Source organism: Monodelphis domestica, chromosome 2 (assembly GCF_027887165.1).
Source record: "Monodelphis domestica isolate mMonDom1 chromosome 2, mMonDom1.pri, whole genome shotgun sequence".
NCBI lineage: Eukaryota > Metazoa > Chordata > Mammalia > Didelphimorphia > Didelphidae > Monodelphis > Monodelphis domestica.
Window position 1 is genome coordinate 291,360,068 of NC_077228.1, and position 20,894 is coordinate 291,380,961.

At 35.1% G+C, this 20,894-nt stretch overlaps 1 protein-coding gene across 7 annotated transcripts in view; it reads right to left on the reverse strand.

The window, feature by feature from the left end:
* Nucleotides 1-20,894, reverse strand: part of RCAN2 (regulator of calcineurin 2) — a 385,895-nt gene that overhangs the window by 322,126 nt on the left and 42,875 nt on the right. For 6 of the 7 annotated variants that reach the window (XM_016431112.2, XM_056818351.1, XM_056818352.1 and 3 more), the window contains one exon: nucleotides 7,054-7,280. In XM_016431112.2, the coding sequence (XP_016286598.1) occupies nucleotides 7,054-7,278 (225 nt within the window). In that variant the 5' untranslated portion in view covers nucleotides 7,279-7,280. Of the gene's footprint in view, nucleotides 1-7,053; nucleotides 7,281-20,894 lie in introns of those variants that run through there. The other variant, XM_056818355.1, reaches the window with a different exon arrangement.

Here is a 20,894-nt window from a genome sequence, read left to right on the forward strand (position 1 = left end):
TGCAAAGGACTCCTCCAATACTCTATACCTACCTGGCACAAAATAGACATGCTGGGATACTCTGTCATCCTCTTCACTCCCAGCCTGGAGCCATCTTTTCAGCAGCCACCTTACACCGCCTTAAAGCTCCCAGGAGGATCTAATCTTTTTCTGACCCAGAATACCATCCCCTTCTATGTCCTTTCCCTGCTTGGTTCCAGCCTTCATTTCATTTTCTTACCATATTCTGAAAAACTGCCTTACCAAATCATGGTTGTCTTCTACCCCTTCTCCCAACTTCCATCCTGGAACCATAATCAGATCAACTCCTGGAAAGCATGTATCAGTCTACTCTCTATGACGCCATTCCCCATCTCTATAACTTTCCAAACTATTAGAATGGGGACTGTCTTTGTTTTTAAAAATACATTCCCAATACTTAGCAGAGACCTGGCACATAGAATGCACTTAATAAATGATTTCTCAATCAGACATTCATTCTGATAGGCATATATAAATGTGAAACAGGGGACCACCTCCTGTTTCTTACCTCTATTTGTAAACAATTCTATTTTTGATCCTTTCTCTCTGACACATACTCGCTGCTTGACTCTGAGCAAATTGCTTAACCTCCCAGGGCTCTAGGTATCTCTCTAAAACTACAAATTGCCAAAATGGAAACAGTCGAGGGATTTTCCTCATCTGGGAGTTAGATATACTAATGAAATCACAATTCAGTTCTTTTATCTTATATTTAACTATCTTGTTCACAGCAATCACAGCAATCTTAAAACAAATGGGGCAGGGGCAGCTAGGTGACTCAATGGATTGAGAGTCAGTGTTAGAGATGGGAGATCCTGGGTTCAAAACTAGCCTCAGATACTTCCTAGCTGTGTGACCTTGGAGAAGTAACTTAACCCCGTTTGCCTAGCTCTTACCATTTTTTCTGCCTTAGAACTAGTACATAGTAACAGTTCTAAGAAGGAAGGTAAGGGTTTTTATTTTTAAAATTTTAAAAAATATATATCAAACAAATGGGTTGAAGAAGGTCCTCCATAAGGGTGGATAGACACCGCACTGGGTGCTACTGACCAGTTTTATAATAGTAGCTATTTGGCAAAAGTGGCCATATCACAATTTAAAGCAAATGAAGGAAAGGTGGCTGAATTCATGTTGTATTTGTTTTGAACAAATAATTAGACCTTAAGACCAATAGCCTTAAAATTAAGAGGACAAAATAGGTTCTGCCTACGCATCTGCTATTTCTAGTCACTAATATACCCACAGTGTACTGGTCCTAACCATCATGACTTTTCACACTCAACCTTAGCCTCCTGGCATTTTTTCCTTCGAGCAGAATTTCTATGTTGTTAAAGATGCCACTGGTCACCAAAGCCAATAAAAATGCAGCCATGTCCTATATGTCTTCACTGGTAATCGTGAAGGCAAGTCCTTCTCACAGTGTAAACATCTGCCTATATTATGCTAGATTATTAGAATTAACTGTCATCTTGCAAAAAGTATTAAGTGTAAGAGTACACTTTAATGAGACGGGGAACAAAGAAGATGAGAGAAGGAACATAGGTAGACTTGGGCATCATAGAAGTTTCATTAAGACACAGGATCCAAGAGCACTAAAACTCTTCAACTCTTTCACAACTTTGTTTTATTCTGTATATTTAGTCCATTTTTGCATCTGGCAATTTGCAGAGCATCACCAAAACTGAAAAGAACCTTGAAAAACTGGACGGGGGGAAGGAGGAGTAAACAAGATGGAGTTCAACAGTACCAATGCAGAAGTGTCTCAGACCCCCAGTGAAAGAGGGGATTTTTACAATGAATAGGTAGTCAAATCTATTAAAGCTAGCAGAAAGCCAGTCACTTGAACTTTGGCCTTGATTTTATTTGTATAAATAATTTTAGAGAGGACAAACTCTGGCAAACTCCTTTCTCCTCTCTCAAATTGTTTATATAGAATAAAAGTAAGGCCAAGGGTCAAATGGCTGGCTTTTATCTAGTTTTATTAGATGTGACTTCCTATTCACTATAAAAATCCTCTTTTTGGCTGTGGACTCTGAGTCACTTCTACATTGGTTGCCATTAAGCTCCATATTGTTTACTCCTTCTCACCTATACAATTTCTCAGGATAGTCTTCATTTCTGGTGGTGTTCCTCACATTGCTCTCCTCCCAAGTACTCATGGGGACAAATGGAATGAGCTTGTTTTCATCCCTGATGAGTAGAAGGGAAAATGGAAGCAAGAGATCACCTCCAGGCAGGCAATTGGGTACAGAGAAAACTGTTATTTGGAGTCAGAAGTAGTGAAAATGGATCCTGGCTCTGCTGTTACCTGGAGCAAATCAACATCTATCTTTGAACTTCCATTTCTTCATCTGTAAAAAATAAAGGTGTGTGTTTGGATATCCCTTCCAATTGTAAATCAATGATTTTTTTTACCATCCTGTGTTTCCACTGGAATATAGAGCTTCCAGTAGGGAAACTCTTTCTGCCAGCTAGATGAAAGCTAGGTGGTCTGACAGAGGTTGGCACTAAAGAAAAAGTGCCAGGCTGAAGGGTGTGTGAAATTAATCACCTCGATGGGGGAGGGGCCTTAGGGGAGGAGAAGACTCTGGTTGGTAGAGGAGGGGCTCTCAGTCCTGAGAAGCCAAGGGGGGAGGGTAAAAAAAAGACTTTCTCCTGAGGGTTACCCACTTTTCCTGCTGGTGACTGGAAAGCTTTCCCCCCAACATTTCCTAATTGAAGGGACTTTCTGAAGAGAAACCTGAGCAGACTTTACCTCAGCTCCTGTTCCCCGGGGGTGAGTCAACCTGACTTTCTCTCAGGGGGCTCAGGCTGCCAAGGCCGGAGTTCCCCCCAAACTCTAGGAGGGAGGAAAAGGGTTTTAGATAGAGACAGGGACCCCCTTTCCCTACATTCCTTTCCCATTCTTCCCTGACTGTTATTCCTTTTGTATTACCTGATTGACTTGACATTAAAAGTTATTTGTTCCCCAAGCTGAGTGTGAGTGAACAGTTCAAGGAGAGATCCTTTGGTCTTGAGTAGGGGGGGGCGGGGGGCAGGAGGGACAAGAGTGAATGGGGAGAGCAGCTTTAGCTAAGCGGGGAAGACAGAATGAGGAAAATCTTCAAACCCCGTCTCCTCTCTCTGAGCCAACCCCTAAACATCAGCTGTCTCCCCTGAACCCTGCTTTGAGATACTGCATGGTGCACTACCACTTGTGCAAGTTTGCCAAAGTGAGATTGTACACATCACATGATTGGCTGATGGGATGAAAGGAGACCAACCACAGCACTGTGTTCTGTATCCTGGGTGCTGATCCTCAGTGACTGTAGCATCTGTCTGTTTGCTCTCCCCCACAGTGCCCATGCACTCAGCATCTCTCCTTGTCCACTTCACATGGAGGTCTGATCTCTGCCTATAGTGTTTCTCTGTGGTGTTGTGTTTTTGTGAAGTTTTGTAAAAGTTTGAATTTACTTCAAGTCCTATGTCACCCAAAAGTTCTGAGGCTTCTGGCAGTGAATGTCACACTATGTGTATATATAAAACTTGATATATGTGTAACTTGATAGATATATAACACTTGATAGATAGATAGATATATAATGATATATATAACTTGACATATATAACTTGATATATAAAATTTGATATATAAAAAACTTTATATATATATATATATATATATATATATATATATATATATATATATATATACACTTGAACCCAGGAGTTCCTGACTTCCAAACTAAGGCTCTATCTAGTACATCTCCCTAGTACACTTGGTTGCATCTTTATTCTATTTTATTCTCTATCTCTAAACACCAGCATTGAAATTCACTATCCAAAATATAAAAGAGGACCTGGGCAAACCCTTGTCAAATTTTTTAGGCTTTATATTTCTACAATTGTTATTTGGTTCAATTCAGTTCAACAAATATTCATTACGGTTATACTAAAGGCAAGGTATTGCATTAAATCCAAGGAATCCACTGTCCTTGAGGTCCTCAAGCACTTTCCATTCTAATAGAGGATACAGTATTACCACAGAAAAGTAAATAGAAGATAAATTGAGAAAGGAGGAAGTCTAATAACTAGGGGACAGCAAGGAGGCTCAGGAAAGACTTCCTTTCCTCAGGAAATAGCCCCTGAGGTAAACTTTAAAGAAAGCTCAGTAATTGTTATTCTCAGCTATACAAGCAAAACAACACAATCCCAGAAATTCAGGATGAAAAATGTCATCCTTCTCCAGGGTAAGAACTGATGGAGTCTAAATGTATTCCAAGGCACACTTATTTCACTTTCTTTTTTTGTTTGTGTGTTTATTTGAGATCTCTCCACAGTATGATTAATAATTTACAAGACTGTACATGTAAAATCTATATCAGATTGTTTATCATCTCAGGGAGGGAGGAGGTGGAAGAGAGAAGAAGGAGAGAGTGGATGGGAGGGAGGGAGAGAATTTGAAAAAGAAAGAAAGACAGAAAGAGTGAGACACACACAGAGAGAGAAACAAAGAAAGAGAAAGGGAGGGAAGGAAGGAGGGAAGGAAGGAAGGAAGGAAGGAAGGAAGGAAGGAAGGAAGGAAGGAAGGAAGGAAGGAAGGAAGGAAGGAAGGAAGGAAGGAAGGAAGGAAGGAAGGAACGAAGGAAGGAAGGAAGGAAGGAAGGAAGGAAGGAAGAGGAGCTGGCTGGATTACTCAATTGAGAGCCAGATCAAGAGACAGAAGGTTCTGGGTTCAAATTTGAACTCAGACACATCTTAGCTGTGGACCTTGGGCAAGTCACTTAACCTCCATTGCCTAGACCTTACTATCTTGGCATCAAATAACATTTTATTGAATCTAATATGGAAGGAGAAAAAGAAAGGGAAGGGAAGGGAAGGGAAGGGAAGGGAAGGGAAGGGAAGGGAAGGGAAGGGAAGGGAAGGGAAGGGAAGGGAAGGGAAGGGAAGGGAAAGGAAGGGAAAGGAAGGGAAGGAGGAAGAAAGAAAAATAGGCAAGAAGGAAGCACATTCCAATCTTCGAAAATAGTTTGTTTTGAAGTCATGGAGAGGGAAATCATGATATTGAGTTTAGGACACAACAACCAGGCCAGTATAACTCCAGAGTAAAAGGTTAAAGTATGAAATAAGCCAAGAAAAATCAGTGGGAGCCACATTATGAAGAGATTTAAGTATGAGGCTAATTAGTCATGTCTTCTGTGAGTGGCAACAGAGAGCCACCAAAGGTTGAACCATGAATATCAGTTTTTCCAGTACAGTCAGTTCTGATACAATTTATGTTTTAAAAACAAGAATTTGTTCCAACTTTATCAATGTATTAAGTAACATTGTGAACATAATACAGATTTTGAGTTTGCTTCTGCATGACCTCATAATATCTCACAGCTGTAACCCTTCCTCACTTCCACAAGTAAATTTCAAGTCTTTGTTAAGGTATGCTATTTATTGTATATCTCCTGGTGCAGTAGGAATTGTGAAGGGTTGGTCCTCTGCTACTTCCACCTCCACCTTTATTCTACCCCATTTTGCCATAGTTTCCAGCCAAAGATCTGGAGTTTTGGACTGTCCGACTTCCTCCTGCAGCCTTCGGCACAGGTCAAACAGTAGCTGGAGCTTATAGATGATGCCACTATTTATTTCAGTATTTATATATTTCTTAACCATTTAACAATTATAAATTGTACTGCCATTTTTATTAGTTTCCTATCATTCTTTTAATGTGTAGCTGAAGTTTTTGAGCACTGTATCCTTAACTCATTTCCCCCATAACCTCTATTGCCTTTATTGCTCATTTTTGCTTTATTGTTTTTCAGTAGTATCTGACTCTTCATGACCCAGTGGGACACAGCTTGCCAATACTATCCATAGGATTTTCTTGGCAAAAATACTGGACTGATGTGCCATTTCCTTTTCCAGTGGATTAAGGCAAATAGAGGTTAAATGACTTGCCCAGGGACACACAACTAGGAAGTGTCTAAGGCCAGATTTGAACTCAGGTCTTCCAACTTTAAATTTAAAGGCTCTATCCCCTGAGCCATATAGCTGCCAATTTTGTATATCCCATTGCTTTTTTGAGAATAAATACATCAAGGGTATAGCAGGACTAACTATACAATCTGACATGAATTCTGTATCTATGTTGACCAAATTTTCTCAAGTTATTTTCAATTAATATTTCATGAGGGAGAGGACTGAGTTACTAGATCACCCAGAAGTTTGGAGCTGGATGGGATCTTTAAAGATCACCTAGTCAAGTTGCTTTATTTTACAGATGAGGAAAGTAAGGCCAAGAGTATGGTGCCTTGTCCAAAGACATGCAGCTAATAAATAATAGAGCCAAACTTTGAACCTAGGCCCTGTGACTCAAAATCCATAATATATTTTTTCCTATTCCATACTGCCAAGGACAAAGAACTACCTTCAGACTCTGGCTCCAACACTTTCTTAGTCCACCAAGCAAATCATATTTGTCTCCTTGAGAAGTATTTTCCTAACCTGCAAAATGGGATTATAATAGTGTTGGGTGGAAAATACTTTAGAAACCTTAAAAGTTGACATAAAGATAAAGCCTTATAATATAGACTGGTGTTGGTGGTGGGTGCTGTACCCAAACTTGGATGATTTGCTATCAGATCATTTGGAGGCAGAAGTCACATTTCTGGCTGAGGCAGAATAAGTAGAAAAAAGAGAGATTTTTTTGAACTGAAATACCAGGAAAACCTACTTTGTACTCTTAAAGAAATTTCTTGTAGTCTGTATTCTTTAAAATGTCTTACCCTCAGTTGCCCTTTCATTGGTGATCTCCTGGGGATAGCAACTTTGCTCAACAAAATCCAGTCTATAGAACATCAATTCATAGGTTTCTAGAATTATTAGATAATAAAAAGAAATCTGTTTCATTCTCCTGTACATACTCAAAAATGAACAACCCAAACAATTTAAAAAGAACTTTCTCTGAGACCAAGAAAAAAAAAACTACATATAAATTAGAACAAGAAGTCCTACAAAATATTATGGCACCGGCATGTCTTATAAATAATAAAGATCTTCTACCTTACTGGCTTCTTCTTCAAATACTGACTGGTGAACATTGCAGGCAAATAGAGCATTTGGGAGGTCGTTGAAGTCAGTTATTGCTTGGAAAGCTTCTTCTGTGAAACATCTCGTTATATCCCAGTCTCTATCTATGCAGTATAGTAAGAAAAGTCCTCCATCTTCCGATAGGTGACCATATTGCCCAGGGTTTCTCATTCCAATGAAATAAGATTCTCCCCTCATTCCTGGTGAGGAAAAAAAAAACAACACAAATGCATAATGGAAATAAAAGTTAGACTTCACAAGGGAGAACCAAATAAAGAAGAAAAAAAAAAAGCAAAATATAGCTACATATTTTGGGGGTAGCCAATACAAAGGCAAGGGGAGGAAGTAAGAAAATATTGTTCCTTTGTCTTCTCCAATCCTTCATGTATAAAAGGGTGATGAGAAAGTATAGCAAAGTGAGTGAGAAAGAGTATTAGAGACACCAGGTCTAGAGGACTGCCTTATCCCAAGCGTTTTCTGAACTTCTGATTTTCTAAGGGCAGATGAATGTGGTAGAGTAGGAAAGAAGCCAGGCATTTAATCTCTTCTGATTTATTAGCAAACTAATAACAATAATTCCAAACTTTTAAGTACAAGTCAATCATTTTATTCATTTGAACAACAGTTTAAAGAACATTCAAGAATCATAGCTAGACAACAACTTTTCCCAGGGCAATTTTAATCTAATTATCAGTAAACAAGATGAAAACAAGATAGCAATAATACAGTAAAGAAGTGTCGTTGAGCAATTGACTGATTATAGAAGTGAAAGAGGTCAAGAATAATATTTTTAAAAAGAAAAAATAGAAATGGAGGAGACCATGACAACAGTATGGGAGTTTATTCTTAAGAAACCCAGATTAATGCAGTTTTGCAAAACAACAACAACAACAACAATATGTGCCAACATGTCATTGCAGAGGTCAAAATATTAATATCTCCTGAAAAATCAAACTTGCTATTCTTCATAATCAGATGACAAATGCTGCTACTACAATTACTCAAAATATCTTTGATAATCGAAAAAAATCTTCCAAACTATATCTACAGCCTTATCACAATTGCCCAGATATAATATTCACCACACAAAAATGTTAGAACAATTTCTTTAACATATCATGCCATACTGTACACCCAAACTTCCAAACTATGTAAAATGAAAAGCTCCGAAAATATAAATACCTAGGAGAAAAACTGCATGTTTTTAATGGGTTTGGTGATGGTCAAGAGAATGTATATTATCATTGTCATCCCATCTACCATTAGAATTATCCAGATGTTTCAGTAAATCTATGGAAAATAAGCCTGCATCCTGATATGATGATGACGATAAGGAGGAAGAGGAAAACTCCATTTTTTTCTGCTACTGTTCTTGATTTCAGCTCCCCCCCCCCTTAAAAAAGATGTCTTTCCCAGGATAAATTCCTCACTCCAAAATTTACCACTAAACTGCCCCTTATAACTCTGTGTTAAGTATTTTAACTTCTTAATGGTCTATTTTATCATTGTCCTTCTGTTTCAGTCATATCTCACTTGTTACTCCATTTCAGGTTTTCTTGCCAAAGACACTAAAATGGATTGTCATTTCCTTTTCCAGTTCATTTAACATATTAGAAAATGGAGGCAAACAGGGCTAAGTGACTTGTCCAAGGTCATTACAGATAGGAAATTTGAGGTCAGATTTGAACTCAGGAAGATGTCTTCCTGACTCCAGGTCCAGCCCTTTTACACCACCTGAGCAGACACCCATTGCTATTAGGGGAATGATGTTTTTTCATTCAAATATTGCACATTATGAATGACAAAATTAGATAAATCTCATAAAGATATCATAGAAAAAAATTTGAAATAAAGAAAAATGAAGCATTTCTGATCATCTGTCAGCATAAGACATAAACATCAAGGATTTGAATTTTTAAAAATCACATCATACCTTTAATTAAAATATTTTTCAAAAATAATTAATATTTGATCTCCGAAATGCTCCCAGATATTTTCTGATAGAGTGTTTTCATTCTTCTTTTTTTTTCTTATCATTGTTGCACAAATTAATTGAATAAGCAAACTTATGCTCCACTCATGAATCATTTTAATCTACTCAAATAACTTAAACTTTAGATCTATGCTGTAACAATGTGATTATCTTCACAGGACATTATTCTAAGCTCATTACATCCAGTAAAGATTTAAAAGGTGAATAAATCCTTGGCAAGAGAACTATTATGCTTATTTGGAGAAATACTTCAGGGTTTAGGGCAGTGAACCAGGAATGAGGAATCCTTAAGTCTATTTTCAATGCTATTGCTGACTCACCTCAGTATCTTAGCTCGACCAATTAATCATTCTGTGACTCAGTTTCCCTATCAACAAAACAAGAGTATTTATATCCATTTGCCTATGTAAGAGCAATGTTGGTAGAGGTAAGGGTGCATATGGAGGGAGACAGAGGTAGGCTTAATCAGTATCATCTACATTATGTAACTGGATATTTAAATATAAGATACTCAGTATTATTATAATCTCAGGAATAAGTGAACAACCCCTTAGAATTAATCTCCATTAATCCTAAATACACAGAATGAAGAAAAGAGGTGAAAAACAAAGGGGAAAAAAGGCATGACTTTAAAATAGTGACATTTAATGGCCAAATGACCAAGCCAGCTATTTTATTTACAAATATTCATTTTCAGATTTCTAACTACTTGGAGAAAGCCTTTGGGGGCAAGACAAAATACTTGTAAAGCTTTGTTTAGTCACAAAGGCTAAATGACTCAATTACCTATATTGCATAAACATTTTAAATATATATGTATGTATATATATACAAATATACTTCTGCTGAGTCTTAAAAAAAGAAAAGAGCAGTGAGGGCACTAAAAGAACAGCACTGAATTTGGTGAATCTTGATTTGTATCCTGGCTCTGTTACTTACTAAGGGCATGGCCTTGGGAAAGTCACTTCCTTATCCCTAAAATAGATTGGGGGGGGGGGTAAGGAGGCAAACTAAATTATCTCCTTCAAACTCTAACTCCTGTGATTTACTTAAGAAGAAAAAATACCACTTAAAAAACACATACTCTAAAAAAAAGCAAAAAAAAACTTGAATAACCAAACTAGAACTAATAAGTTGAAGTTAAGATGGGAGAGGACAAATGTAGACTAAATATAAGAAAGGCTTTTAAAGTCATTAAAGTTGTTTGAGAGTGGAAAGAACTAGCTTGTGATACAATGGGTTCCTTATCACTTGAAGCATTTAAGCATAGGTTGTCAAAGACTGTTGTATATTGTTGCCCAATCCTTAGCTCATTTTAAAACTGGTATTGCCTTAAAATTCATTGTCTTCTGACTTCTAGGCCAGAGAGAAGAAAATCCATTAGTTCATCTTTCCTACCTCCCTATACCTTTCTTTCTCTGGTTCCCTATTTCTTTATCCTTCTCTGTCATTTCTGCCTCTGTCCATCTCTCTGTTTTTCTCTCTGTCTTTGTCCGTCTCTCTGTCTTTGTCTGTCTCTATGCTTCTGTCTCTATCTCTCTGACTCTCCCATTTTCCCCTTTTTCTCACTCCCTCTCTCTCTTTCCCTTTCTTTCTTTCCTTCCCTCTCTCTCCCTTCTTCTTTTTATCCATTCACCTCTTTTTCCATCTTCCATTTCTCTCCTCTTCTTTCTCTCTTGTCCCTCTCTCTTCTTTCCCTCCTCCAACTCTTATTTTCTTACTACCTGATAGAAATAACGAGTGACGGGCTCTCCAAGAACACTGAATAACTGTGCAAATACTCCTAGGCAGATTATGGTATTGAGTCCAGGGAATGGTTAGTTGTCTAATTTGACTATAAACCCAGAGCAGTGTTGTCAAACTCAAAAAGAAACAGTGACCACTAACATACATAAGGACCCCTGAAGTCTCATGCTGACTTAGAGAAATGCATAGTAGCATTATCTGTTTTCTCTTTTATTTTTATTTATTTTGCTAAATATTTCCCAAATACATTTTAATTTGGTTGAGCCATTCTCAGAAGTGATGCAGGCTGGGCCATGTGTTTGTCACCTGTGACCTAAAGAGAATGTAGGGGAATCATAGGAAATAAGTTTGGTCAAGTAGATGGGAACCAAATTATGAAGGACATTAAAGCCCAGGCTAAAGAGTCTGTATTTTATCCTCTAGTCATTGGTGAGAAACTGACAGATTTTGAGCAGGGCAATGAAATGGGCAAACCTATGCCTCAGCATGTTCATTTTCACAGCTATGTGGAGGATGGATGGTTTGGAGAAGGGATAAACTGGGAGACAGCAAATAGGAGGTTATTAATAGATATCTAGGTAATATGAAGACCTGTATCAAGATGTTACTTGAATAGAGAGAAGGGAGTAATAAAAAAGTAGATATTACAATAATAATAACAATAATACTTTCCCTGTCTACATAGAATCTAAGAATTCTAGAGTTGGAAGGGATCTTAGAGGTAACCTAGTTCAACCCTTTTATTTTATAAATCAGCCAAAACTGAAACCTAGAGAAGTTAAGAGTCTTGCCTACAGTCACCTAGTAAGTGACACAGATTAGATCTGAACCCAGTTCCTCTGGATCCTAGACTGGTACTCTTTCCACTCTACCACGGTATCTCTAAATCACCAAACCTGTCTGCTACTCACTATCCCATTTGTCAATTAAGGAATGACTACTCCTCCAACAAAATGAGGTTGCTTTCAGGATCAAGGGAGATAGTATTAAATACTTTTCAAATGGAAAAATGTTATGAAAATAAATCATATTATCATTTCTAGACACATGAAAATGAGGATAAATATCAGTAGAACTCTGGCATGGTGAGCACATTTGCCAGCTACTGGTATTAGAGTATTTCAAATTCTCCAGACTTTTTTCAGTGTTAATGAGTGCTAAATCAGTATCATTAAGGAGATAGAGATTTCTCATTCATCTCTACAGTGAATTTGATGAGTAAGAGACCCTCTAGAAAAAAAAATCACCCTTTTCTTAGAGAGAATAATGTATTAAAAATAGTTCCTGTGCAAATAGTTGAACCACCAACTGGCTTTAAGAAATTGTGCAAATTTTTTTGTGTACTGAAACACAAAATTTAATTTGGACAATTTTAGGGGTAGAGGAGGAGTGTACTAAGAGAATATAATAATACTATTTCACTACAGCCATTTTTATCTCAAAATTTCAAAAGACTTGTTTCCCTTTATTCATTTATACTAGACCAGTGATTTTACTCAGAGTAGAGACAACCTCTACCAACACAGGTTAACATTTCCTCTACGACTTAGAATCTTTAGAGAGTTTCCCAGAGCACCAAGAAAGATAAGTGACTTGCTTGGGTCCCAAAGCCAATTTATATCACAAATAGCAAAATTTCCATCCACTATGCTATGGGGCCTCCGATTTATTAATTTGCTTACTAATTATATCTTGTAATACCTGATTTAAAGATAGTATTTTTCCTACAACAAGCATTAGTTAAGTCTTCTTTGGTCCCATTAGTGGGTAATCCCCTCTTCTTCCTCCATAAACTATTCCTTATTTTTGGCTTGTGTTCGTGTCACATCTAGCATAGTGCCCTAAATAGTAGCCATGAAATACCTTTTAGATTTGAACGATTTGGCTATAAAAATCAAAAGTGAAGAAAATCTTGGGTATTGGAACTAGAAAGAGCTTTAATGATTACCTATCAAAGTCTGTGTCTTACAAGTAAGAAAATGATTATCCATGACTTTTGGCAAATGGGGTAAATAGCAGGACTCAGAGAGGTCCAAGTCTCCTACTTGTATTCCAGTGTTGATATAGAAAAGAAAGCATATTGAGTAATGACCCTGAAACCCAAAGAGAAACAACAAACACTGAGTTTCAACATCCAACAGGAGGCTATACAAAAATACAGCCAAAAGTTGTAGTCGGTGAAAGTAAGACTGGCCAGAGAGGTGAGAAAAAAAATGCAGTTTTAAAATATCAGAAACCCCTGGCAATAAAAAGGGGATGAGAAAAGGAATGGAAAAGGGAATATAAGAAAGAAAAGTGTGTGTGTGCTGGGGCATGCAGGTACTTTCTATTTTTTTACAATCGGATATAAAAGAAGACACATATACATAATCTGGAAGAAGGATTAGGGAGAACAGGAACAACATGACTCCTGCTCTTATCTGAACCAAGTAAAGGTATTCTGAACATATGCAGATCCTTACAGACACAGGTAGTATATTTGTTCTAAAAATATATGGTGTAAAAAATAAAAATATATTAAACACAAGAAGTAAATAATCAGGGATGAGGAGGGTAGATTAAAAGGTTTAGCAAAATGAAGAAGGAATGGTTAGAGCAAAACAAACGTTCAACTTCAAAGAGTGGTTGTGAAAGGAAAATGAAAAATTTTTAAATGAAGGATAAGAACAAGTGATGAAAAGAACAAAGTAGAAATGATGACACGGAAACAGATTACTACAATTATAAATCACTATGGTCTATCATACTCCTTTTTAAGCACTCTCTTCTTCCTTATAAAAATGTAGACAAGGAGCAAAGAGAGGGGGATAGTGTTAAAGGATAGGATGGAGGGAAATACACAATTAATAATAATAAACATAAACATGAATGGGGTGAACTCACTGTAAAGTGGAAAAGAATAACACAATGGTTTAGAAAGTAGAACTCAATTATATGTTGTTTACAAATAATACATCTGAAATGTAGAAATTATGCAGTGTTAAAATGCAAGGCTAGAGTAGATTATGACAGATGAATTTTTAAAAAGCAGAAATAGAAATCAGAATTTCAGAAAAAGAAACAGTAAAAACAGACATGGTTAAAAGAGATAAAAGGAAAGCTGACTCATGCTTAAAGGCACCACAGAAAATGAAATGATAGCAATACATATCATATATGAACTGAATGGTATAACACCTAAGTACTTAAGAAAATTTCATTAAATTATAGGGAAAAGTAGACATCAAAATTATATCATCAAATTATAGGGAAAAGAAGACATCAAAATTATAACAGCTTTAAACCCAGATTATCTATTTCACACCTAATTATATCTAAAAATGCTAATGAGAAAAATTAAGGAATTGAATAAAATTTTAGGAATGTTATAGATGATTTATGTTGAATAATGAGAATCAAAAGAATTAAACATTCTTAACTATACATGGCACCTTTACAAAACTGACCATATTTCAGTATAAATATTAAAGATTTCCTTATCTTACTAAGATACAATAAAAATTAAAATCAGTAAATTGTCTTTGAAGAAAAGAACAAAACTTAAAGACTAAATAATTTAATCCTAAAGAATCACTAAGTTGAACAACTAATCTTGAAAAAAATACATTATTTCATCAAAGAAAATTACAGTTATAAGACAATATAATGAAATTTTGGGGATACAGCTGAAGTATTCCTTGGGGGAATATTTATCTTTCAAAACTCTTGTATTAACAAAAGCAAGAATACAGATAAATGAATTAAGCATGCAACGAGAAAATAATCTATAAAAGCAACAAATCAAAAAATCTCGAATAAACCTCAAACTAGAAATTTTAAAGATCAAAGAAAAGAAGTGAAAACAAAAGAACAATTGATCTGAAAATTAAAACAAAGTTATTTTAAGCTAATGAATTAAATAAACCATTATTCTAATGTTGTTAAAGCTACAGGACAATTAAAATAATATAAAAAATGAAATATGTAAATTCATAACAAATAAAAAAAGATTATTAGATATTATTTATCCAACTATATGCCAACAAAGCCAATAAGTTAAAAAGAAAATGATGACTTTTACAGAAGCACAAAATCCCCAAATTAAAAGAACAAGAAAGTGTATATAAAAAATCCAATCTCAAGAGGAAAGAAGGAATAAGCCATTAATGAACTCCTAAAGGAAAAAATCCTAGGATTACAAGGATTTGCAAATAAATTCAATCAGGCATTTGAGCAATGATTAATTCTTCATTAAACATTTGCTGGAATATAGAAAGAAATTCTTTCCATTATAGATATATGTTCCTAATAACTAAGTCAGGAATAAAAAAGGCAGAGAAAAAATGGATTAGAAGTCTTTAACCCCTTTTTTCACAATGGAATACTTTAGTAATGTTTTCAAATGCATGAAGTAAAATGAAAATTATTATCAAAAATTAATTGTAAGTATAGCAATTCTTTCTTTATATTTTAAAGTTCATAGACCCCCTGGTAAGAAACGTTGCTCTAGAACAATGTCCATTACAGATATTTATGCAAAGATATTAAATAAAAGAAATTTCAGCAACATTTTTTTAAAATTCTGTACAATGACCAGATTGAATTTCTAAAAAAGGATGTATATTCAGTTCAATATTAGGAAAACTATAAAAATAATTACTATATTAATTTTTAAAACCACCAAAGTCACATAATTCTACTCAAAACAACACTATTTCTATTAACAGCATAAGAATAACATTCACAGGAATAAATGTGCTTTCTTTAATATGGAGAATACTTTCTAAGGCCAGTGGTAAGCATCATTCATGATGGAAAAATGCTAGAGGCCTTTCCGATAGGATTAAGTGATAAAACAAAGATGCCTATTATTACCACTATTATTCTCTATAGTTTAAAAATGTTATCTATGACAATAAGATTAAAAAAATAGAAATTTAGGGAATGAACAAAGGTGAATAGGAAACAAAATCACTGTTTTTTGCATATAGTATGATGATTTCCTGAGAGAACCATGGGGATGCAACTAAAATCAATTGAAACATTAACTTTAGACAAGAAGTAGAATAGAAAATAAACCCAATGTAAATCAAGAAAATTGCTGTATTTTGTCAGTAAAATCCTGCAGGAAGAGATACAAAGAGAAATTCCACTTAAAGTAACTAGAGAATACATAAAATATTTAGGAATCTGCACACATAGGAACTATATAAATTACATCAAAACACAGAAATAAAAAAAGACAAAAATAAATGGAGACATATCAGTTACTCATGGTTGGACCATGCCAGTTTAATTAGAATGACAAATGATACATAAAAAAAACACGGATGTGAAGGGTTAATTTTGGGTAGGAGTTTGACAAAACTAAGGATAAAAGTTTGATAAAAAACACTGAGGTTAATTTAGAACTTCAGATAGAGATTAGAAAGGAGGAAAGTGAGATTATTGCTCTAAATGCCTTATGACTATACCTAAAATCCTAATCCTACCTAAAATTTCTAAAAACTCTAATCTGTCTTCAAGGACAGGTTCTTCTGCCTGGGTAATGCCTAGGCCTAACTTATCTACACTATCTACCTAAAAATATTCACTACCTACCTACCTATGCTACTCAATAACCATTAATCACCTACAACTCCTTAAAGCTATTTCTTTATTCCAACTGTCAGTAGTAAAACTGCATGTCACTGAGACAAAGACAGAGCTCCTGATCTCTAGGGAATCTGGAGGCAAAAAGAGTCCCTCTAACTCTCGACTCTCCTCCTTATATACCTTCCTCATCCCCTAGGTAGCAGAATCTTCAGCTCTAGGAAATTCTTTCTTAGAAAACCTGTCTGTTCCTGCCTCTTAAAGAGATAGAGGGAGAGATAAAGAAACTCCCTTTAATGCTATACTAAAAAATAGAATAGTACCTTAAAACTATCTGGATAATTTAATAATTATTATCCACATCAAACTACCAAATACTTCCTTTGAAGACCTAGGAAAATAAAAATAAAATTCATTTTAAAGAACAAAATTGGGGGGCAGAGTCAAGATGGCGGCTTAGAAGCAGCAAAAGTTCAGACCTCTAATAGTTAGTAGTAGTTAGTATTTTCTAATAGTTAGTAGACATGTGGAGAAAAATAAATAGGGACAAAAAGGATTATACCTTCTTTTCTGCAGCACATGGTACATTCACAAAAATTGACCATGTATTAGGGCATAAAAACATTGCAAACAAATACAAAAGAGCAGAAAAAATAAATGCAACTTTCTCAGATCACAATGCAATGAAAATAATAATTAGTAAGGGAACATGGAGAGGTAAATAGAAAATTAATTGGAAATTAAACAATATGATTTTCCAAAACCAGTTAGTTAAAGAACAAATCATAGAAACAATTAATAACTTCATTGAGGAAAATGACAATGATAAGACATCCTTTCAAAACCTATGGGAAAGAAAGCAGTAATCAGTGGGAAATTTATATCCTTGAGTTCATATATTAACAAATTAAGAAGGGCAGAGGTCAATGAATTGGGCATTCAAATTAAAAAATTAGAAAGCGAACAAATTAAAAATCTTCAGAGGAAGACTAAATTAGAGATTCTAAAACTCAAAGGAGAAATTAATAAAATTGAAAGTCAATGAACTATTGATTTAATAAATAAAACTAGAAGCTGGTACTTTGAAAAAACAAATAAAATAGACAAAGTACTAGTAAGTCTAATTAAAAAAAAGGAAAGAAATAAAACAAATTGGCAGTATCCAAGATGAAAAAGGAGACCTCACCTCTAGTGAAGAGGAAATTAAGGCAATCATTAAAAACTACTATGCCCAATTATATGGCAATCTAGGTGATATGGATGAATACTTACAAAAATATAAATTGCCTAGACTAAAAGAGGAAGAAATAAATTACTTAAACAACCCCATATCAGAAAAAGAAATTGAACAAGCTATCAAAGGACTCCCTAAGAAAAAATCCCCAGGTCCAGATGGATTCACATATGAATTCTATCAAACATTCAAAGAAAAACTAATCCCAATATTAAACAAACTATTTGACATAATAAGCCAAGAAGGAGTTCTACCAAAATCATTTTACGATACAAACATAGTACTGAACCCAAAGCCAGGCAGGTCAAAAACAGAGAAAGAAAACTATTGACCAATCTCCCTAATAAATATAGCTGCAAAAATCTTAAATAGGATACTAGCAAAAAGTCTCCAGCAAGTCATCATAAGGGTCATCCACTATGACCAGGCAGGATTCATACCATGAATGCAAGGATGGTTCAATATTAGGAAAACCATCCACATAACTGACCATATTAACAAGCAAACTGACAAAAATCACATGATTATCTCAATAGATGCAGAAAAAGCCTTTAATAAAATACAACACCCATTCCTATTGAAAACATTAGAAAGTATAGGAATAGAAGGGCCTTTCCTAAAAATAATAAACAGTATATATCTAAAACCATCAGCAAAAATCATCTGCAATGGGGATAAACTAGAGCCTTCTCAATAAGATCAGGAGTAAAACAAGGATGCCCATTACCACCTCTATTATTTAACATTGTACTAGAAACATTAGCAGTAACAACTAGAGAAGAAAAAGAAATTGAAGGTATTAAAATTGGCAATGAGGAGACCAAGCTATCACTCTTTGTGGATGATATGATAGTTTACTTAAGGAATCCTAGAGAATCAACCAAAAAGTTACTTAAAATAATCAACAACTTTAGCAAAGTTGCAGGATACAAAATAAACCCGCATAAGTCATCAGCATTTCTATATATCTCTACCCCATTTCAACAGCAAGAATTAGAAAGAGAAATACCATTTAAAATCACCCTAGACAATATAAAAATATTAGGAATCTATCTGCCAAGACAAACACAGGAACTATATGAACACAACTACAAAACACTCTCCACACAACTAAAACCAGATCCAAACAATTGGAAAAACATTGATTGCTCATGGGTGGGACGAGCTAACATAATAAAAATGATAATTCTACCCAAATTAATTTACTTATTTAGTGCCATACCCACTGAACTACCAAAAAACTTCTTTACTGAATTAGAAAAAAACATAACTAAGTTCATTTGGAAGAACAAAAGATCAAGGATATCCAGGGAATTCATGAAAAAAAAAATACAAAGGAAGGGGGCCTTGCAGTCCCAGATCTCAGACTATATTACAAAGCAGCGGTCATCAAAACAATTTGGTACTGGCTAAGAGACAGAAAGGAGGATCAGTGGAATAGACTTGGCATAAATGATCTCAGCAAGACAGTTTATGACAAACCCAAAGACCCCAGCTTTTGAGACAAAAATCCATTATTTGATAAAAACTGTTGGGAAAATTGGAAGACAGTGTGGGAGAGATTAGGTTTAGATCAACACCTCACACCCTACACCAAGATAAATTCAGAATGGGTGAATGACTTGAACATAAAGAAGGAAACTATAAGTAAATTAGGCAAACACAGAATAGTATACATGTCAGACCTTTGGGAAGGGAAAGATTTTAAAAGCAAGCAAGACTTAGAAAGAGTCACAAAATGCAAAATAAATAATTTGGAATACATCAAATTAAAAAGGTTTTGTATAAACAAACCAATGTAACTAAAATCAGAAGGGAAGAAACAAATTGGGAAACAATCTTCATAAAAACCTCTGACAAAGGTTTAATTACTCAAATTTATAAAGAGCTAAATCAATTGTACAAAAAATCAAGCCATTCTCCAATTGATAAATGGGCAAGGGACATGAACAGGCAGTTCTCAGCCAAAGAAATCAAAGCTATTAATAAGCACATGAAAAAGTACTCTACATCTCTTACAATCAGAGAGATGCAAATCAAAACAACTCTGAGGTATCACCTCACACCTAGCAGATGGATTCACAAGTGAATTCTATCAAACATTCAGAGAACAGTTAATCCCAATACTATACAGACTATTTGACATAATAAGCAAAAAGGGAGTTCTACCAAACTCCTTTTATGACACAAACATGGTGCTGATTCCAAAACCAAGCAGGTCAAAAACAGAGAAAGAAAACTATTGACCAATCTCTCTAATAAATATAGATGCAAAAATCTTAAATAGGATACTAGCAAAAAGACTCCAGCAAATGATCAGAAGGGTCATCCACCATGATCAAGTAGGATTTATACCAGGGATGCAGGGCTGGTTCAATATTAGGAAAACCATCCACATAATTGACCACATCAACAAGCAAACCAACAAGAACCACATGATTATCTCAATAGATGCAGAAAAAGCCTTTGATAAAATACAACATTCATTCCTAATAAAAACACTAGAAAGCATAGGAATAGAAGGGCCTTTCCTAAAGATAATAAACAGTATATATCTAAAACCATCAGCAAACATCATTTGCAATGGGGATAAACTAGAAGCCTTTCCAATAAGATCAGGAGTAAAACAAGGATGCCCATTGTCACCTCTATTATTTAACATTGTACTAGAAACACTAGCAGTAGCAATTAGAGAAGAAAAAGAAACTGAAGGCATCAAAATAGGTAAGGAGGAGACCAAGTTATCACTCTTTGCAGATGACATGATGGTCTACTTAAAGAATCCTAGAGATTCAACCAAAAAGCTAATTGAAATAATCAACAACTTTAGCAAAGTTGCAGGATACAAAATAAACCCACATAAATCATCAGCATTTCTATATATCTCCAACACAGCTCAGCAGCAAAAATTAGAAAGAGAAATCCCATTCAAAATCACCTTAGACAAAATAAAATACTTAGGAATCTATCTTCCGAGACAAACACAGGAACTATATGAACACAACTACAAAACACTCTCCACACAACTAAAACTAGACTTGAGCAATTGGAAAAAACATTAACTGCTCATGGATAGGATGAGTCAATATAATAAAAATGAACATTCTACCCAAACTTATTTATCTATTTAGTGCCATACCCATTGAACTCCCAAAAATTTCTTTACTGATTTAGAAAAAAACATAACAAAGTTCATTTGGAATAAAAAAGGATCAAGGATATCCAGGGAAATAATGGGAAAAAAAAACACAAATGATGGGGGCCTTGCAG